The sequence below is a fragment of the Rhinopithecus roxellana genome, chromosome 5, assembly GCF_007565055.1.
Source record: "Rhinopithecus roxellana isolate Shanxi Qingling chromosome 5, ASM756505v1, whole genome shotgun sequence".
Lineage (NCBI taxonomy): Eukaryota > Metazoa > Chordata > Mammalia > Primates > Cercopithecidae > Rhinopithecus > Rhinopithecus roxellana.
This window is the reverse complement of record NC_044553.1, coordinates 26,450,894-26,471,820: the sequence shown is the minus strand read 5'-3', so window position 1 is coordinate 26,471,820 and position 20,927 is coordinate 26,450,894. Positions and strand designations below refer to the sequence as shown.

The window sequence follows — 20,927 nt, the reverse complement described above, 5'->3', positions numbered from 1 at the left end:
CGGGCAGTTCTGCTGTCCACAGTGCCCAGAATCGAGCCTGGATCAGAGCAGGCATTTGAAAAATGTGGGTCAAGTGAATGAATGAAATATAAGAAGAAATGAATGACCAGTCCTTTCACATGTGGTTTGTGGATAGCATCGCTGTGCTCCAGGTCCCGGTGTGCCTCAGCTAAGAGCTGAGGGTGGTGCCGTGAGCCCAGGCACACTGCCCCAGCCTGCAGGCTCCTGCTCCACCCCGTCACATTGCCCCCACCCATAATGGGGGCAGCAGCCCAGCCTCCCTGAGCACAAACCACAAATCCTCCCCGGTATGCGGCTTGGCTCTATTGTCACATTTGGTGCTTCTACTCCCTGGGGTCTGGAGGAGCAAGCCACCTGGGGTCCACATCCCTCTCACATCCTCAGACCTTCCTGTGTGCCCTGCCAGCACCTGGGAGCCTGCAGGATGGGACAGGGAGGCCAGGTCCCCTCCAAAGCGTGCTGTTGCCTGGATTTAGAAGCTGCAGCCTCAGGCTCCTGACGTCCTTCTGTCTTGGCTCTCAGGAGGGTGCGTGGTGGGGAGGTAGGTGCAGGGGCTGTGGGGGAGGTGGCTGGGTCCTTGATGCAGGCCCTGAGTCTACAGAGGGCTGCGGGGGCACAGGGTGGAGTGTACCGGCTGCAAGTCTTCTCCATTAGGCGTCATGGTCTGGTGCCAAGGGCCTGCTTGGGAATCCACAGGGTGAAGACCTGCTTGTTTCCCGCCCAGCCAGGGCCCACAGAGAGACCCCCTGGAGGCAGGCAATGGCCACCGGAGCAGAGGGAAGTGGCAGGGATGGAGTATTTCCCTGGCTGCCAGGTCACCTCGCTGTCCTCCTCTGGGTGTGGAGGGGTGGGAAGGAACAGAAACACCCTTGTGGTAAGCCTGGCACTGCCCAACACACGGCCTTCCAACTGGCTCTTCCTAGGAAAACAGACCCACTGCTGCTTCGCCAAGCTGGAAACCCCAGGGGCACGGGTAGGCCGGGCACTGGGGAGGACGGACGTGTCCCCATCGCCTGAACTGGGAGCCACCAGCTTCCTTCCTGGCATCGAGGCTTTGCCCTCTGGCTAAGTCTGAATATGAGATCACAGGACATCCCCCCCAAAAGCGGGTAGGGGAGGGATAGCCTGGGGTAGACAGCAGCGTCCACTTGCATGGGCCCATGGCTGTGTGTGTGACTGCCTCTGGCTGTGGCCCCATGAGCAGGACCTGAGTCCTGCTGCCCACATGCTAAGGCCTCCTTGGGTTGGAAAACCAGCAGCCCTCAGTAGCCTCGTGGGGTCGCTGAGAACATGCCAGGTTCTGGAGTCACCTGGGCCTGGGGCAAATTCTAGCTCAGCATCCCAGCTGACTATGCACTTGGGGTGGGAAGGTCACTTGGCCTCCTAGAGCGTCAGGCTCCCCATCTGTGAAATGGAGCTATGCCAGCCAGGCCGGGCTGGCTCAGGGAAGGAGGGAGGAAGCTGAGATCCAGCCCTTGGGATGCTCAGGGAGAGTGCTCCTGTGTCCCCACTGTGCTCCATCTTCCCCCATTTCCAGGCACCCGAGGCCCCCTCAGCCTCTCAGTGTCCACGCGGGGCAGAGAAAGGGCAGGGCTGTGCCCTACAGCCGCCCCCTCTCCCTTACCTTGCTGGTGGCAGTGGCTGCTGAGCCGGGCAGCACAGGTGTGTTGGTGACCTGCACGTTCAGGTAATTATTGTCGATGAGCGGCCAGGCGCCCTGTACCTTGCAGGTCTGGAAGCGGTCTGTGAAAGTCCTGAGGTGCGGGTCCCCGAAGAGGCCACAGTGAGTGTAGTTGGGGGTGGCTGAGTGCTTGTGAAAGCTCTTCTCATAATGGCAGATCTCGGGGCTGTCCGAGCGCTCCTGGCTGTCTCCGGCTGGCGGGAGCGTGCGCAGGCGTGGCTGCGAGGTGGGGCCATCCTTGGAGCAGTTGTGCTGGCTCATGAGGTCCTCTATGCCATGGACGGCCGAGTGGTAGGCCAGGTCACCCCGGCAGGTGCGGGCTGTCCGCCGTGTGCACAGGGCGTAGCTGCGCAAGGCTGCGCAGAACTCGGGGGTGTCGTCCGAGGCTGGGGCGTGGCTGCCCGACGTGGCGCTCCAGAACTCAGAGTTGCACTTGAGGATCTTGCACGGGGAGGTGGCTGAGGAGAAAGGAATGAATAGGCTGTCTGGGTGCAGTCTGGCAACTCCAGCCTCTGCTACCATCTGTGGGGCAGGGAAGCAGCCACACATTGCATGAGGACATCTCATCTAGGGCAGAGCCACCCACGCCACACACAGATGGTGAAAAACTTCTTGCGAGTGGTAGGAAAAGGGGTCCTTTTACCCAGCCTATAGCGACCCCAAGTGGACAAGCAGGCTGAAAGGGAAGTGGTCACTGTTTGAGGGAGCAGGACTTTGGAAGCTGACAGGCCACCCTGGGGCCTTTGACATTTATATACACTTTCACGGCCATCCCCAAGAATTTTGGCTAAAGCAATAGGAATCTGGCAGGGAATTAGCCCCACTATTAAATATATGTCCCTAGTCCTGGTACTGTATGACCTTATATAAATGACCTCCTGTCTTTGTGCCCTGTTATACTTATCTGGAAGATAGGATAATGTGTGTGAAGTGATTTATCACATATAAAGGATTTAGTCTGGCCCCAGGATTCACAGCCAAAACTCAACGAATGTTGCCTGGTATGAGTGCTCCATTAGCCCTGGCCATAGAGGAGCTGGCTTCCCTCAGGCTCACCGTAGCCCCCATCCTTCTCTGTCCTGCTCGGAGAAGCAAGCTGAGAAGCAACCGAGAGTAGTAACCTTGGATCCCTCACAAGCTTTGAGACTTTAGTGACAATTAGCCAAAATGACCATGCCCCAGAACTATGGCTTTAACACACCTAATCTCGACACATAGAACCTGCCCTTTTCTGGCCTTCCTCTGCACAGCCCATAGTGACCACAAGGGGCTAGGCACACACCTGCAGCAGAAGTTTCTACATGGATTCCAGGAGAGAGGGGCCAGCAGACCAGCTGGGAGATCCAGCCTCTGGGGTCATAGCCCAGTGCTGGCCGGGGTGGTCTCCAGCGGGAAAGGGAGCCTCAGCACTCCTGTCGGGGCCACTAACTTGGCCTGTGACCTTAGAAAAAAAGTCAGTTTGTTTCTCTGGTGCTGGTTTTACCTATAAAATTGAGTTGCACATAAAACCAAAAACAGACATCTTTGAGGGCAGGCTAATGCAAGCACAAGTACCTACCTATCCCAGCAGCCTTGTGTGAACCCAGTCTGCACTGTGCAGCCCTGGACCTGGGTGATCTCTCTTGCCTCTGCAGGTGGGTGGGCACCATTCTACTGGAGCATAAGTCACCTTCCCAGGTCACAGACCTGGGCATGGGGGAGTCAGTGCTCATCTGAAATTTGGGCTCTCCCCCTCATGTGACCTGTGTTTGCCATACTGCCAGTAACAAGGTAATTTCGGGTGATACGTAACTGAACACTTTGTCTTTTAATTTGAGAAGTCATACCTTTATTTAAATGTGCATTAAGAAAAAAAATTGCTGGGTATGGTGGCTCATGCCTGTAATCCCAGAACTTTTTGGGAGGCCAAGGCAGGCAGATCATATGAGGTCAGGAGTTCGAGACCAGCCTGGCCAACACGGTGAAACCCCATCTCTACCAAAAATACAAAAATTAGCTGGGCCTGGTGGCATGCACCTGTAATCCCAGCTACTCAGGAGGCTGAGGCACGAGAACTGCTTGAACCTGGGAGACAGAGGTTGCAGCGAGCTGAGATGGTGCCACTGTACTCCAGCCTGGGAGACAGAGCAAGACTCCATCTCAAAAAAAAAAAAAAAAAAAAAAAGAAAAAAGAAAAAAAGAAAAAAAAATTGATGTACGAGCTACAGATTTTCCATTTTATTAGCTTTATTTAAATTAAAGTATGCTCACTTAAAGGGTCAGATTAGGTAAATGACAGTCAGGTGGTGCCTGCTTGATATGGTTTGGCTGTGTCCTCACCCAAATCTCACCTTTAATTGTAATAATCTCCACATGTCAAGGGTGGGGCCAGGTAGAGATAACTGAATCAGGAGGCCATTTCCCCCATACTGTTCTGGTGGTAGTGAATAAGTCTCACGAGATCTGATGGTTTTATAAATGGGAGTTCCCCTGCATGTGCTCTCTTGCCTGCTGCCATGTAAGATGTGCCTTTGCTTCTCCTTTGCCTTCTGCCATGATTGTGAGGCCTCCCCAGCCATGTGGAACTGTGAGTCCATTAAACCTCTTTCCTTTATAAATTACCCAGTCTTGGGTATGTCTTTATCAGCAGTGTGAGAACAGACTAATACACCACTATAAAGGGGTGCTATAGCAGATATGTGGGGAGCACTGGCGAGATCCCCCCATGTAGTCTTCCTCCTACACAGGTGTGCTCCTGAGGACAGGTCTCCCTCCCAAGGTAATGAGAAGATTCTCTTGCTCTGTTGTCTTCATGTCTCCTTTACCTGTACAAGATGTGGAAGGGCTCAACCTACCTGTAGGCTTCGAAATGTTGATGTGATCTGTGTGGGACAAGGTAGCTTCCTTGCTGCCCCCTGATAAAGCCAGTAGAGGAGGTGAGTGGAGTGGGGTGTATAGGGAGGGAGTACTATGCAGAACAAGCGTTTGGAGGGACCCAGCGCACAGGAACTGACTGGTGCAGCGGCCTGCACACAATGCCTGTCCCGGCAGCCTCATTAATTCCAGGAGCGGGGTGTGCTGACCTGACATTCTGCCTCCTCAGAATCATGCAGATGTGGGCATCAGAGAAAATCAACCGGAAGGAACACTGGTCTCCTGTTAACTGATGGCCACGCTCAGGCTCTGGTTTACCTCTGGCCCTTACTGCGACCAAAGTAGAAAAAGGACACTGCCTGTCCCTTTAGAGCAGGCCCCACTGCAACACAAGCAGGAGCTGTACTGTGCTCTGACTCTCCACCAGGACGGAATCTGGTAGAACCTAGGAGAGCAGGGACTGTGAAGTCCCAGCTGGTTGGCTCTGTCCCAGCTCCGGCGCTGCAGGCGGTACAGGCCTTCCTCATTGCATCTTCCCGGTGCGACTGCCATCCCCAGCTCAGGGGAAAGCTGGGCTCTGCTGGGCTGACTTCTTGCCCAAGTCTCACTTCGAGGAAGTGAGTCAGGGCACGACATGAATCCAGCCATTGGACCTGTGAGTTCATGCCCCTGCAGCCACACATCATCACATAGCCTCATGAGCACACTCCCGATTCCCTCCACCACGGGTGGGCTCCAACCTCTCCTGCAAGACCCATCTTATGACACTGTGCTCCGACCAGCCTCCTGGCAGTGTCAGGCCGGTGCCCAGGTATGGTTCTACACTCCAAATGGGCAACTCCGCAGGCTCCTGAATTTTAAGTGGACTGGCTTTGTGATCGGGATCTGTTATCTCCACAGCCTTCAAAACTATTCTCAGAGCAGCACCCCAGTTACAGAACTCTGGGGTATGTGGGGAATTCATGACAGAAATCCCACCCAGGTACTCCGGAAAGGGGTCCCTCACATGCTCCAGGGCTGTGGAGTGCGATCCGGTAGCCCCAGATGAGGCTGTACTGGGTGGCCCGGGACCCAGTTCAGCAGGCCCCAGCGGGCCAGGGGTTCTGCAATTTTACCAGGTTCCCAGGAGAGGCCCATGCTGCTGGTCTGCGGCCCACTTTGAGTAGTGAGGCTTCAGAGTTGGTTCACCTTCTTTTCAGCAGTCACAAGGGGCCAAGCTAGAGCCTGATGGAGTCCGGCCAGCCTGGAGTGTGTGAAGGCGACATTTCCCCAGGATGGGGAGGCGGCTGGTGGCGAAGGTTCAGAGAAGGGGGCTGCAGGCAGAGGGGTGGTGAGAGGCAGACAGCCCCCAGGAGCAAACAGCGGGGATGTGGCTGCCTTACCCCTGATGCAGAGCGGCTAAGAAGCGCCTGAGACAAGGCCCTTTCACTTCTCCATTCCACATGGGCACCTTCTCCCATTCCTCTCCTCCTCCCAGAGCCCACCCACTCTAAGAATAAGACCACCCCTCACCCAGCAGGCGTAGCTGTCTGCCTGCCACTCAAAGATGGTGGCAGAGGTCACTCTCTGGAACCCTTGCACCCAGGAACCAGGGTCCCTGTCTCCCCCACTCCTCTGTAGGCTTCAGGATCCTGGTGGTGGGGTGAGCTCCTTGCCTCACTATTCCCTCCAAGCTCTGCTAGCCCCAGCTCTGGGTGGGATGAGGGCCAGCATAGGCCCTGAAGGGAGGTGTCTGGTTCAAAGTCCCACTCTGTCCCCTACCAGTAGTTTCGGGAACTTGACTCAGCCTCAGTTTCCTTAACTGTCAAGTAGAGACTGTGTCCACCTTAAAGCGTCGCTGAGGATATGAAGAGATGTACATGGCATGCCTTGAGCCCCAGGTGCATCCAACAAACAGGGTCCCCCACAAAGGCCACAGTGGGGAACAATGCTTGCTGCCCCCAGAGGTCAGAGGTTCGAAGTCATGGGCTTCTGGGATGGGAAGGGCACTGGAGGCAGCCTCCCCTCCCTGGTTAAGCTCCAGCAGACATGGCATCTCTCCTTTTCCCTCCTTCCCCAGGGTAGGCCCTGCTGGCGCTCACTCTCAGGGCACAGTGCATTCCACCTGGATCCAGGTCCCCCAACTCCTGGCAGCTCCTTCAATCCACTGACTGCCCAGGATCAGTCAACGGTCATGACTGTCAAGGGGGCCTTGCTTCCCATGGGCACCAGGTGGCTTTACCCCACTGCCTCACTCACCCCCAGGGAGAGCGCTATAGACTGAACTTTGTCCCCCTAAATGTGTAGGTTGAAGTCCTAACCCCTTATGGGATGACATTTGGGAGGTAATTAGGTTTAGATGAGGTCATGGGAGTGGAGCCCCCATGACAGGGTTGGTACCCTTAAAATAAAGACACTTGGAAGAACGCCAAGCATTCTCTTTCCCTGCCCCCTCTCCCACCTCCTGCCATGTGAGGATATAATGAGAAATCCACCGTCTGAGAGCCAGGAGGAGGGCCCTCTCTCCAGAACTGGACTATGCTGGTACCGGATCTAGGACTTCCCACCTTCAGAACGCTGAGAAAATAAATGTCCGTTGTTTAAGCCTCCTAGGCTGGGGTATTTTCTTATGGTGGCCAAGCTGAAGAGACAGTCATAGAGGGAAACTTGGCCGCCTCCCTCCTCTCCTTCCTGCACCCTCCCAAGTCACCTCTGCGGAAGCTGCCAGTATCAGTGGAGACATTTGTTTGGCCAGAGACCAAAGGAGCAGATTGACTTAACTTCACCTACCCCATTTTCCCATTTCCTGACAAGGACGTGTTTTCGCCCAGGGATTGCTCAGGCCTGGGATGATTCCCTTGGCTCTTCACAGGGAGGGACTACGGGGTGGCACATCGAGCTCTCATCCCTCTGCTGGGAGACTGCTGTACCCCACAGCCTGTGTGGTCCAGTCTCCACGCCCTTGCTCCTGACAGAGAGCACTTGGTTTCCCGCCTGTCACAACCCCTTCTTTCCCCAAGTTTTCACGGCATCCTAAAATGCCTCTTCTGCGGAGACATTTTCTGGGAAAAGATGCAGTCAGAAACTGGGTTCTGAAGCACAATTTCAACAAGTTTGCCTTTGTCCTTGTTAATGAGTAAATGAAGAGACCTTGGATTCTATATGAGAAAGAAAAATAAGGATACCTGCAATTGCCCCACCCAGAGAGAACTGGGGAGAATTCAGTGTTTCCAGGCAACAGGTGAGATGTTCTCATGGGGCAGTGCCCAGTGGGAGGGTCTCACCGCAGTGGTGGACCTTACTGTGGTGGGGCAGAGCATCGAGATAGACTCCAGCTCCACCACTCCAGAGCTCTGTGACTGTGGGCAAATTCCCTGACCTTTCTGAGCTACAGAGATGCATGGGCACCTCACCACAGGGGTGTTAAAGGGACTGCAGGCACTAATGTGAGCGAAGCCAGGAGACTTGGGAAGGAAGCTCTGTGACAGCCAGTTTTGTGTTAACTTTGTTTGTTTAATCACAATTTACGGGAGAGGCTGAGCTTAACAGCTATTGTGTATCGAGCATTTACTGTGTGCTAGACATTGTACATGTGTCTCCTTTAGCCCTTAATACAGACCCAGGACTGACTTATTATCCTCATTCAACAGACAGGGAAACTGAGGCCTAGAGGCATTAAATAGCTCCCCCGCAACCCCACCCCCAGGTACCCTGAAGGGGGCAAGGTGCAAACCACAGCCCTCGGCCACCAAGCTGCATTCTCCTCCTCCTTCACACCTCTCGGATTTCCACACACTCCATACCAGGCAACACATGCGTGCTGCAGGGCCACAAAAGATGAACAAAGACAAGAGTTCTGCCCTTGGGGGCCTCACTGGGGAAGAGGCTGTGCACCTAGGACTGCATAGGGAGGTGGGGTAGGTACGTGGGCTGAGCCTCACCTCAGAAAACAAAACATGACCATGATAATAAAATACCCTGCGCTCCCGGGGCCTGTGCAGGTGACACATTGATTTCCTGTTGGATCCTCGCTACTGCCCTGATTAGAGGGTAGGAATTTTTATCTTCATTTTGCAGATGCAAACATGGAGGCTTCGGGCTGGAGCAGGCCTGGGTCACACAAGTGGAAGGGCTGGGGCTGAGATGGGCAGGCTTAGAGCTGTTTCTATGCTTTTCAAAACGCCTATGTCACAAGTCCCTCCTCAGGACACCAGCTGAGACCGACCCAGCTCCCCCAAGGCCCAAAAGCATGATGTGGGTGTCCTATGCAGCCACAGACCCATCTGGTCTCAGGGTGGTAACCAGACGCCTCATCAATTCTGGGCCCTCCCTGCACAAAGGCCTATGCGGAGCCCACCAGGAGCAGAGGCTGCTGCCAACTGACCCATCCCGATTTCTTGGGTTTCCCAGGTGCCCCAAACTCTCAGCAAACTTGGATCCAGCTCTGCAGATCTTCCTAAGAGTTTAAGAGGCTTCCTCTCTTCCAAAGCTCAAGGGAATGACTTGGAAAAGGTCACTGACAGTGACCAGCTGGGACAGAATAAAGGGTGCCTGTTCCCCTCTGCCATCTCTCCATGTGGAAAGGCAGCTCTCTGGGAACCATGGGTCCCAGAAATGTGTGTGTGTGGCCTCATTTCCCATGCGAGGGGCTGGGCAGTCCCCACGGGCAGTGACTAGAGTGAGGGGCCCTGACCTCCATGGTCATCCAATCACCTTGCCTCCAATGCACTAAATCACCAACTGCAGCCCCCCACCAGAGGTCAGGGACCTGAATGAAACCTGGTCTGGCATCAAAAGCAATAGCTTGGTATCACCTGCCAAAGAGATCTCAGAGGGGTTGATTTTTATGTGCTGTATCTTTATAAAAAGTAAAAGACCCCAGTTCCAGGCAATAAACCTTAGACTTTTCTGATGCAAATGTCCATGGAAAGAAGGAAGGAAAGTTTGAGAGCTGAAAAACAGATCTTACAGCAACTCCTGCAAGTGGAAGACGAAACCTGCTTTTCAGAGCAAGCCACGCTGAACACAGAGCCAGCTGCCCCGCAGAGTGTGAGCTGAGCACACCTGCCCAGTACTGCAGTCCAGAAAGTGGCCCCTTCTAGCTCTGGAGCCGCCTCTTGATGGATCCAGGATAGCCAATACACACAGAACCAGGGGACTGAAAAACCTAAGAAGTTTCCTGAGCTTCCATTTCTACCCCAGCCACTGAGTGTGTCCTTGGGCAGGGGTCACCCTCCGGCCCCTTGTTAAGCTTTGCAACCTGGGGTTCGACCTCAGAGACACAGACACAGAGCTTTATGCCCCTTACAAGCATATTATGTGGTATTATGTGCACTGCATGTTTTGTTTTGATCCAGGACTCTTGAGGTCTTGAACTTTCAGGATTAGCTATGGTGGGGCAAACAGGAGAATCCAGAAGCCTACAAAGACAGTGGTCTTGCCCTCTCCAGACCCAACAACAGAAAGCCCCCAAATTTGTCCCGGAGCCCCATGGGGTGAGGGACTCGGCTCAAGGGGTGATGCCCAGGCAATGCCTAGAAGACAGAGTGGCTCTCAGACCCGACGGGGGTGGGGTGGGCCCTTGGTGCTCAGGTCGGGACCCCTGGCAACCATCTGACCCATTTGCTCCTGACTTGAGCAATCCAGGCCAGAGCTCATGGCTTCTCTGTGCAATCAAATTTATCAAAGAGCCCTAACAATCACTTTGTGACCAAAAACAATGGTTACTTTTCAAGGCACGCCATGGAATTTTAGAACCTGGGAGCCTGCGGATGCCAGAGGTCATTGGTTTACGCAGCAGGAAATCTCCCTGCAGCACTCCTGCCAGGGCAGGGCTGGCCCCTCCTGCTCTGGACAGCTCCGGCTGTGGATGCATACTGCGGCATCCCAGGGACTTCCCCTGGCCCTTGTCTAGAGTCACATAGGAAACGGTGAAGTAGGGTGGCTTTGTGATTGTCGAGGACGGCCCCTCAGCTTCCCTGCGCCACCTTCTTGGTCCCTCCAGCTGCTCCTCTCTTTGGCTGTCACTGGACTGTCAGTGTCACCCATCTGCCCTTGCACAGCTCAGGTTCCTCTAGGAGGTGGCTGCTGAGCGGCCTCTTCCCCACTGGCATGTCAATCTCCTGAGGGCTGAGGACCCCCATCCTTGTCCTGGCATCCATACTCCATACCCAAAGTCTATCAGGAGATTTACTTATTTTTTGACATAGAGTTGCTCTGTCACCCAGGCTGGTATGCAGTGGTGCAAGCTTGGCTCACTGCAACCTCCACCTCCCAGGTTCAAGCAATTCTCCTGCCTCAGCCTCTCGAGTAGCTGGGATTACAGGCGTCCACCACCACGCCCAGCTAATTTTTATACTTTAGTAGAGATGGGGTTTCCATGTTGCCCGGACTCGGTCTTGAACTCCTGAGCTCAGGTGATTCACCTGCCTCGGTCTCCCAGAGTGCTGGGATTACCGGCGTGAGCCACCATTCCTGGCCCCCTATCAGAGATTTGATGCCTTTTAAACCTCCCACCCAGGACCTTGTGCATGGGAGATGCACTTGCCCCACAACCCACATAAACGTATGTAGGTGACATTTCACTCTTTTGGGGAGGTAGGCTCCAGACTGCCTTCCTCATGGACTGAGATAAGGTAGAGAGAAAGAAAAATCACAGCCACACAGCACGTCTGACTTAGTTCTTTTCCTTTCAATAACAACCTAACACCTCTGAGAATCAGAAAGATAGGGCAGGGGGCTTGGAGCACCAGCTGCACCAACGCAGGCAGGATGAAAATATTTATGCACCAATGAGGCTCTAGCTGCTTTCAGAGACCTCCTTTGAACTGTTAATCAAGCCCAATCTTTCAGAATAATAGCCTGATTATTACTGCCCTGTTTGCATAACAAAGAAGCCCAATAAGACTTATTTTGCAGTGCACAAGGGGGTGTGAAGGATCGACCCTGAGAAAGGAGTCCTAGGAATGCAGTGAGCCGCTGCAGAGCCTGAACCCAGGAATAAAGACAATGCAATTTGCCACCAAGAAAAACTCAATAGACCAATAAATTACCCGCGTGCAAAGGGATTAGATCAGGTTTCAGTTACTGTGTAGGAGGGGTGGGGTGAGCCGGAGAGGGAAAAGACCTGCCCTCTCTTAAAGGGGTAAGGCTCATTTTGAGTGCAAGCCCCAGGGTCAAGCTGTTTTTGTCTAACTCTGTGGCCTGCGTTGGAACTGCCTGAGTTCAATTACTTGCTCCAAGTTCTGGACCCTTGTATGTGCTGGGCACTGTGATTAATGCTGTTTCTGGAACAAACCCCAGTTAATCTCTGTGCTCAGGTAGGGTCAATCACATAAACTTCTAGAACACAAAGCAAATGTTTCATCCGAACACTTAACAGCAACAAAGGTTTAAGAATGGAAGTATGAGAGGGTATCAGGGAAGTAGCGTTTCAATGAGGTTCTGAATTTGACGGGTGATGCAGGGCAAAGATCCGACAACAGGGGCCTCCAGAACAACTGAGCTTGGCAGGAGGTGACATGCTGGCTGGTCAGAGTGTAGTCAGGAGTTTGGGGTCAGACACGGAAACCTAGAGTGCCACCTGTGCCCATTAGGAAGCAAATGTCACTCAGTCTCAAACCACTTTGCTCTGTGGTGCAGGGATTCTGCAAACCCCATCTCTTTCGTCGCTGGGTTCCCTGTTAAATTTCCCCATGAGGAGACACTAGATGGAGAAGGGAAGATGGGAGGCAGGAGACAGGCTTACCTGCCATCCCCAAGGCTGTTTCTCCCACCACTGCCCAGCAACGGCCCTTCTTCCCCATCAGAGTCCCGGGCCCTCCTCCAAGCTTGCCTTCTTTCTGTCCCTCTGGCTGCAGGGGTTGAAACTGCTTCCGCCACTCTCTTAGTGGCTTCTCTTTGCCCTTTCAGTCTTCCCATGCCCATAACAATGTCCTATATGAAGTTCCCTCTGCGGAAACATCCCGGGTGGGTTTTGCTTTTCTGATTGGACCCTGGCACGCCAGCTTAAGGATTTCTACCTTTTTCCAATAGATGGCAGGGAGCCCCTGAAGCATTTTCAGTGAGCACCCAGGGCATGATCAGAACACTATTTTAGGAAGCAGTGTAACTGAAGAGGCGATGGCTTCAATTAGGATGGAGGCAGGCGGAGGGAAGGGAGGGAGAACAGTTTAAAAGAGAAATCACTGCCAGTGCCTGTGGAGACACTAGCCTTGAAGCCTCAGACCTCCCATGTCCCCTTCCTCCCTGTCCACCTCGCCTGAGCAGCAGATGCTGAGATGCCCTTCTTAGCAACATGCCACGTCCCCCGTTCAAAGGAGGTGGAGGAGGGAGCACTGAGCCAGGGGCTGGCCAGCTCCCACCCACTGAGACTCAAGCTGCCACCCCTCTCCACCCTCTCCTGTCCTTTGTGCCTCAGTGCTGGATCTCACAGGGGACAGTAACAGACGGACCTACCACCCATATGTGGCAAACTCTGGCCAGAGCAGTATTCAGGAGTCTCCTTGAGTTGAGATGTCTGAGGCTGCCTGTTTGTGTCACTCCTGCAGGAATTTCACTGTGTCATCCTGGTGTAAACATCCAGGTGTTTGGCATCAGATACCGAAAGGAACACACCCAGGTGAGCGCTGGATTTTTCACCAGGTGCAGTAGACCCTACCTTTAACCTACAAGCAGCCAGAATGTGTCACCTTTTCTAAAAGGCATTCCTCCCTGAGTCTAGCTCAAGAATGTCCCAGGAAACCTGTGACTCCAATGTGGCTCCCACCCTTTGAATCCACTGGAAATTTTCTAGGAGGTTTGCTCTAGAAACCAGCCACAGGAGAAAGAGGGAGCTTCTCACAGAACCTTAGTTAACTGTGGAGGTGGGGGGAGTTCAGTTTGGTGCTGGGGTCGTGGAGGGGTAACTCACAGCCACATGAGCAAGGGCAAAAGTGGCCGAATGCCACTCACGGAGCTCAGGCAGGAGGTACTGCCTGTGTCACATCCAGCCGGGGCTGCTCTGCCCCAGCCTCACTCATACCAAGTGGCTGCACGAAACCACACTGTGTGCCAAGGGAAAGGGTACACCTCAGCTTTCCAAACTGCCCTCCCATCCCTCAGTTCCTCCTGGGGCCATGTGGAGGCAGACCACAGGCAAGTAGGATGGTGTGAGAGTGTGGTGTTCACCCTCTGGCCCAAGGCCACAAACAGCTTGAGTGGGGGGCTGATAGCTTCTCTAGGCAAGAGGGGCCCTAGGCCGGCAAGAGCTGGACACAGGATTGCATGCCAGCGCCATCTTGTCTCAGGGCAGAGTTAGATAAGCTACTCCGAGTTCCACAAGATAGGTGATTATAGGCGGACATAACTTTCCAGATGTAAATAATGCTTGCAGGTGAGCACTTTGGTTCTCCAGCTTTGAGGCATAACTCCTTTTCCTGAGACTAGGGCTGGCGCTGCCTCTAGTGACCCCCTGGGCTCCTCCGCTTAGCCTGCGGGTCTAAATGCCTTTGAAGTGGTTTTTCTCCTTCAATGCTGCCGGCAGGCAGGCCTTCCTCCTTCACCTTCTGTGTGTGGGGGGATATGCAAATGCATGCCAGCTGGGCTCCTGCCCAGCCTGTGCACACACATGTGTGGGTCTGTGTTCATGTGGCATTTCTTAGCACAGGGAGCAACAATGGGCTTCCTTCTGCGGGGACCTCGGTGCAGAGGCATCACTAATCGGTGTCTGGGTATTCTGCCGGCTGGAGTGAAATGGTGCACGAAATGAATAAATAGGCAAAACCCAATAGACATAAATCTGACTTGGGAAAATGTGCACAATGACAACTCTGCCAACTTGTCTTCCTGTGACTGGGTGGTATCGTCCTCTTTAGAATGCTATGCCATGGTGAGCAAGAGGCAGAGGGCCTTCAGGAGGAGACAAAAATCCTAGATCCTTGGAAAATGCATATCCTCGTCATATCCCCGAAGTCTATTTCTTCTCCCCCATCCCAAGTCTTCTTTACCACACAGTACAGAGTCCAATATACTACATGGTAAGTTTTTTTTTTTTTTTTTTTTTTTTTTTTTTTTTAAGATGGAGTCTTGCTCTGTTGCCCAGGCTGGAGTGCAGTGGTGCAATCTCGACTCACTGCAACCTCCGCCTCCCGGGTTCAAGCAATTCTTCTGCCTCAGACTCCTGAGTAGCTGGGATTACAGGAACACGCCACAATGCCCAGCTAATTTTTTGTATTTTTTTTTTCCAAGACCACAGGAAAACCTGTTTTTGTTTTTACTGGAGGCTCAGGTGGCACATGACAGATCATAAAATGGCTTCAGAGGTTGGGGGCCGGGAGAAAACAAAAATAAACTTGGGGAGGGAGGGAAGAAAAACAACCAGGAGGGGGTTAAGAGCTGCCTGGTTCCTTCTCAGCCTGAGTTAGGGGAGGGGGTTGGTGTCTCTGAACAGTAAGGATGGTTCCCTTCCTTCAACCCTTGATAAGGGAAGAAAAAAAAAGCAAAAGGCTGTTGCTTTGACTCTCTTGAGTCTCAAGGAAAAGGTGAAAAGACGGTGTTTTGATACCATGAATTGTGGGAAAGGGGGAGCAGGGTACTGGGTAGGGTACAGGTCAGTTGGAAAAACTGGCAGATACCAGATGGCAGCTCTGGGTGTCCTTTGAGTTGGAACCACTCCAGGATGGTGGTGGTGGGGTCCCCACTGTTGATAGGGGCTGAGGTCTCAGGGGCTGCCCGGGGCGAGGGCCCGCTGCTGTCTCCACTGGAAGTAGGGGCGGTTTCCTGGGCCCTGGGGCTCAGGCCGGGAACCATCAGCAGGCCCTTGGCTGGGCTTGGTCTCACCTTCCCCACCTTCCGTACTAGGCTGCCGAGGCGGCCTGGGGCGGAAAGGCCTTTGGTACCCAGGCCGAAATTGGGGTCGGGGGACCCGCTCATCTCCCTGCTGTTGGTGCCCATCCAATGGGGTTCTTTGGGTTCTACCCCATCACTGCCCTCTGTAGGCTGCTGCTGGTTGCGGGGCCGAGGGCCTCGCGCAAACCACCTTCGGTTGGGGGGCGCCGTCGTCTGGGCCGCTGCCCAGAGTCTTCAGCCCGCTCCCCTTCGCTGCTAGGTTCTGTCCCCCATGAAGGGACCTCTGCCACCATGGGTGGTGGGGCAACTGAGGGAGGCCGGGGGATGAATCAGCGGAACGTACGTGGGCTGGGGGCATAATGACTGCCCTTCACGGGCACCTCCCCAGGCCCACTTACATTAGCGGCTTCTGTGCCCTTCTCTCCTTCCAGGACATCAAATTCCACAGTCTGCCCATCTCCAACACTGAGCAGAAACTTTCCGGGGTTCTTTTAATAGCTGTCTGGTGAACAAAGACATCTTCCTTGGTGTCATTCCTGTTGATGAATCTGTAACCATTCCGGACGTCGAACCATTTGACAGTGCCCAGGACTCGGGTTGTCAGCACCTGCTTGTCCGCCTGACTCCGCACGCGGGGGGCCGGGGGGCAGGGTGGGTGGGGGCGCGGGTTTCCCAGGCCACTGTTGCTGGGTTGCCAGGGGTGCGGGGGCCAGGCGCCAAGGGGGTCCCTGCAGCGGGCCGGAAGCGGCTCCACCCCCACCGCGACTGCCTACCCCACCGCCTGCTTTCTGTGACTCCCCTGCGGGCACTGGTACCACCACCGCTACCACCCCGGGTACCGTCGCCGTGGGGACGGCTGTCGCCACCGCTGCCGCCTCCACCTCGCTCATCCTGCCGGGTCCAGTACCGGCCCCCACCACCACAGCCGCCACCGCCCAGTTTTTTGTATTAAGACCAGGTTGGCCAGGCTGGTCTCAAACTCCTGACCTCAAGTGATCCACCCTCCTCAGCCTCCCAAAGTGCTGGGATTACAGGCGTGAGCCACCGAGCCTGGCACTACATGGCAAATTTAATGACACATTTATCCAAAATCTGTGCATGGGAAAAGGGCAGGAGTCTGGGTTCTACTTCTGGCTCTGCCATGCAACTAGCTGTGTGTGCAATGTGGGGAAAACTTCTCTGACCCTGTGTTTTCTCATCAGTGAAATGGGAATGATGATCCTCATGGGAATGTCCTTAAGGCATTTAGCAGAACGCTTGCTACACTGTGGCCACTCAATCAAAAGAGCTTTAAAAATTATTACTTCTTCAAATGATCCTACTTTGTAGAGAGGAATATAAAGGTATTATATCTTGAAAGATGTTTGTGAAATGTTCATTAGTGACAGTTGTCTGTGGGAGGTTGGATTTTGGGTTATTTTTATTTTATTACTTATCCCTTTCAGCCTTCAGAGTTAAAAATGAGTACTGTTTTTATAACCAGAAAAAATTATTTTGGAAAAAAACTTGAGTATCTGGAAAAAGGAAAAAAAAAAAAAAAATCCTGTGGTCTTTGCCCATTGAGCAAAACCCAAAACAAACAGAAACGCACACAAAAACCCAAGGGCCCTGTAGTTCCCAGGACTATGTGGGTGTGCTTGGGGTGGGTGGAGAAAAGAAGGGCATATAGAAACAGAAAGGTTCCTGCTTTTATAAACAGAACTGGTGCTTTACAAGAGGACAAAAACGTAAGGCCCATGAGGCACTAAGCCCAGGAAGTAGCTCAGTTGTCAGCAACCAAGGTAACAGGTGCCCCCGGCATCGGGGGTCTGCACTGGACCCCTGCAAATGGCACTGCGCTTGGAGTGGTGAAACTGGGCAGTGCCCAGAGCAATGCTTTAGAGCAGCCAGGTGTGGTGGGGTGGTATATGGGGAGTCAAGGTGGGAGGAAAGAGGTGACCTAGGGCTTGAGGATGCACTTGAAGCCTTGGAAATGAGTTTGGGAAAAGTAGGGGGCCAGGAGTCAGAGGCCCTCCCTTCTGATGCTCCAAAGCAGGCCATGAGCAGCCATGAGCTCCTGGGCAGGAGTTTCAGAGTGATTCATTTGGCACCATGGCGAGAATCGGGGGAGGCAGGCAGGTCCTAAGCCTGTCCACTGTTGCAATGGCAGCAAGGTGACAGAGGGAACAGGCAGGACCAGGAGGAGGAAGGATCCACAGCCCCAGGTGATTAGACTACCTGGAGAGGCCCACTTCACACCCAGGACTTCACGGATCTGGACAGGGGAGTCCCTAACAGACACAGGCTAGGCATGAGTTCAGGGGACAGGAGAGGATAAAACTAGGGTTTTATCTAACTGTCCTGGTGTGCCAGGGACTGAGGATAGTTCTCAGGACATATAACCTCCAGTTGTAAAACTAGGAAAGTCCTGGGCAAACTGGGATAAGTTTGCTACCTTCAAAGAAATACTACCTTCAATTTAAGGCTAGTTGAATTTTTGCCAAGCAGCAAAACAGCATGTCCCCCCTAACTGCTACTCTACCAACACCTAAAGCTGGGGTTCTCTGCCCAGTTCTAGGCCTCGCACATTCCACCAAAGACAAAATCTCTAACAGGAACTATACTCCCTTCAACATGTAAACCGGTCCCCACCTTCAGCCTCTTATCTTCCAAGGCCTCCTCTTCCCCATCTCATAGAGTGGCCTTATCTGTGCCCACAGAGCACCTCTCCCCACCTCCCATCCTCTGAGCGCTGGAGTGACTACTAGCAATTTCTCCAACTTTGCAAAGACCTTTCCCTTCTTCAGATCACAAGACCAGAGATCCTTTCCCTTTCTCCTCAATTCACCCTCAGGGCCTAGTGACTGACCATCTGTAGAATTTTATGTGTGTGCTCTCCCTAGAAGCCAATGCTCTGTTCTGCAGATGCCTTCACACACTGGTTGCGAGCTGGCTGGTTCTTGCCACTGAACATCAACTCCAAATTCACCTTTTAAAGCCTAACTTCAAAGTGATGGTATGAGAAGTAGGAGGGATTTGGGAAGTGATTAGGTCATGAGGGTGGAGCTTGCAAGAATGGGATTAGTGCTCTTATAAAAGGGACCCCACAGAGTATCCTCACTCCTACCCTGTGAGGACAGAGTTATAAGGCACCATCTACAAGTCAGACATCGAATCTGCCAGCATCTATTACTCTTGGACTTTTCCGCCTTCAGAACTGTGAGCAACAAATGTCTGCCATGTATAAGCTACCCACTTATGGTATTTTGTTATAGCAGCCCAAACAAACTAAGACACTTTCCCCTTGGGACACAAAGTCCTACTGGGAGAGCAACAGTGTGGTCAGCACTGATGCATTTTTGTTTGTTTGGTTTTGAGACAGAATTTCATTCTGTCACCCAGGCTGGAGTGCAGTGGCGCAATCTCAGCTCACTGCAACCTCCACCTCCCGGGTTCAGGCGATTATCCTGCCTCAGCCTCCCGAGTAGCTGGGATTACGGGCTCGTGCCACCACACCCAGCTAATTTTTGTATTTTCAGTAGAGATGGGGTCTCGCTATGTTGGTCAGGCTGGTCTCTAACTCCTGACCTCAAGCAATCTACCCACCTTGGCCTATGAAAGTGCTGGGGTTACAGGCGTGAGCCACCGTGCCCAGCCGATGCATTTTTGAGTAGCAGCTTTGATAGAAATAGTCTCGTTTCTATAGCCACACAGATGTGCCTGGATACTGCAGAGGGCCTTGGTCTCCCGAAACCGTAGTTACCCACCAAGGACTAACATTTCTAAAACAGCTGCAGTTTAAAAGTATAAGGGGAAGAAAGAAGGAACAAAGAAAGGCTGGAGTGCAACAGTTCTTAGAACAGCAATCCTCAAACTTGAGCATGCATCAGAATTCCCTGGAGGGCCTGCTCTAGAACACAGACTGCAGGGCCCCAGCTCCAGAGTAACTGCTTCTACAGTTCTGTAGTGGGCCTAGAACTTGTATTTCTAACCAGTTCCCAAGGAAAGCAAATGCTGCTGGTCCAGGGACCACACTTTGAGAACCACTGTGCTGAAGTACAGGACCCATACATAGTGAACAGGAAGCCTGGTGACATGTCTAAAACATATACCCGGATGGATTTATCTTGGAAATCTTTTCAAAAATGTCGCAATGGCTTCAAAGTTTAAAAAGCCATCTATTAACTGTGATTTGAGTAGGATGCCATTTGTGGAATGCTCTTTTAGGAATCCTTTCTGGCGTCCCTTCCTAGGTAGACGTGAGTACTGTCTGCCTGTGCTGTCCCTAAAGAATCACGTAAACAGACACCCTTCCAGCCCGCTTGACAGTGCAGGGGCCCTTTCTCTTCACCAGGCTGTGGTCTGCCTGAAGGGCTTAGTTACAGGGCTCCAAAGGTTGTCACTGAGTCAGGAACACAGTAAGTTGGCCATCCCCATCAAGTAAGTAAATGCAAACACTCGAAACACACAAATGCTCTCAGTGTAGCTGAGGTGAAGGCATCTTTCTCCACATAACTATGTTCAATTTAATTTGCACTCCTATAGGCTTACTCCTGGCAGCCATTCAAGCTGACTAGCACAGAACAAACCGAGGCTTTCACGCAGCTGCTCAGCCAGTTTCCACCTGTCTTCAACGGGAGAGGCCAAGGCACACAGGGGCCCCCAGTGTGTCTGGGTGCCTTGCACTTGCCAGGGCTTTCTTTATTTCTTGAACTCCCACCTTGCTTTCCAGACCTGCAAGTTTTCTAACTTTATTCCTAAGTGGCCCCACTCCTGGTCAATGTGTCAAAGAATGAGACAGTCTCTCTTTGTTGTGGAAATTTTCCATTTCATCCCTTACTTATGAAACTGTCTTTTGACCCACGTTTCTAGAGCACACAAGTTTTGCAGCCCCCAGTTTATTTAGTTTTGGGATACTGGAAGCTCAGTTTTCAGTAAGGTGGGCAATTTTGACTAAACGCAGCTGTCAAGCCCTCAAATGAGAAGAAACATTAGCCAGCTGGCATGACAGGAGAGCAGCTATCAGTTCTATCGGCCAGGTTTTAGTTACCAGCCTTGATGCCAAAAAGAAATGGGTTTCTTGGAAACAAAAGTGATGGAATTTGGGCTGTGACTTACATAACCTACCAGTGTTCCTTAGCCTATGCCGGGATACTTTAAAATAAAAGTTTTTAGGATGGAGAAATAAATCGAGAAATAACAAAAACACCACCACTCAGGCTGTGCAGCCTGCTACCTCTGGGAACTTCTGCCAGGCCTTCCTTTCCTCTCTAGCCCCAAAAGTTAACAAGTGCTGCAGCTTTAAGAGCAGGAAGGTGTTGTTTTAAGGGCCTCTAAGCCCCCCTTCTCAATTTCAGCTTTGAGCTGAGATCACATCCCCCATGGCAGCCAAGGGACAAAAGCCATTTATCAGCCCATCTGATAAAACTTCCAATGGGCTGGATCTTTATCTAGACCAAACCAAGAACACAAATTGCAAACTCCGGCTTTTCCAAAACGTTGACTTCTTTTTAAATAGGGTGATTTTTATTTTTATTTTGAATTCTTGGGAGGAAACCAAATTGGCTTGTTCTGCCAGACTCTGAAG

General features: G+C 52.6%; 1 protein-coding gene and 1 pseudogene across 2 annotated transcripts in view; both read right to left on the bottom strand.

Moving 5' to 3' along the window:
- The window catches only part of RGMA (repulsive guidance molecule BMP co-receptor a), a 45,568-nt gene that overhangs the window by 6,669 nt on the left and 17,972 nt on the right, over window positions 1-20,927 (bottom strand). For both annotated transcript variants that reach the window (XM_030930962.1, XM_010371428.2), the window contains one exon: window positions 1,646-2,160. In XM_030930962.1, the coding sequence (XP_030786822.1) occupies window positions 1,646-1,963 (318 nt within the window). In that variant the 5' untranslated portion in view covers window positions 1,964-2,160. The remainder of the gene's footprint in view (window positions 1-1,645; window positions 2,161-20,927) is intronic.
- On the bottom strand, window positions 15,044-16,251 carry LOC104668679 (annotated as a pseudogene).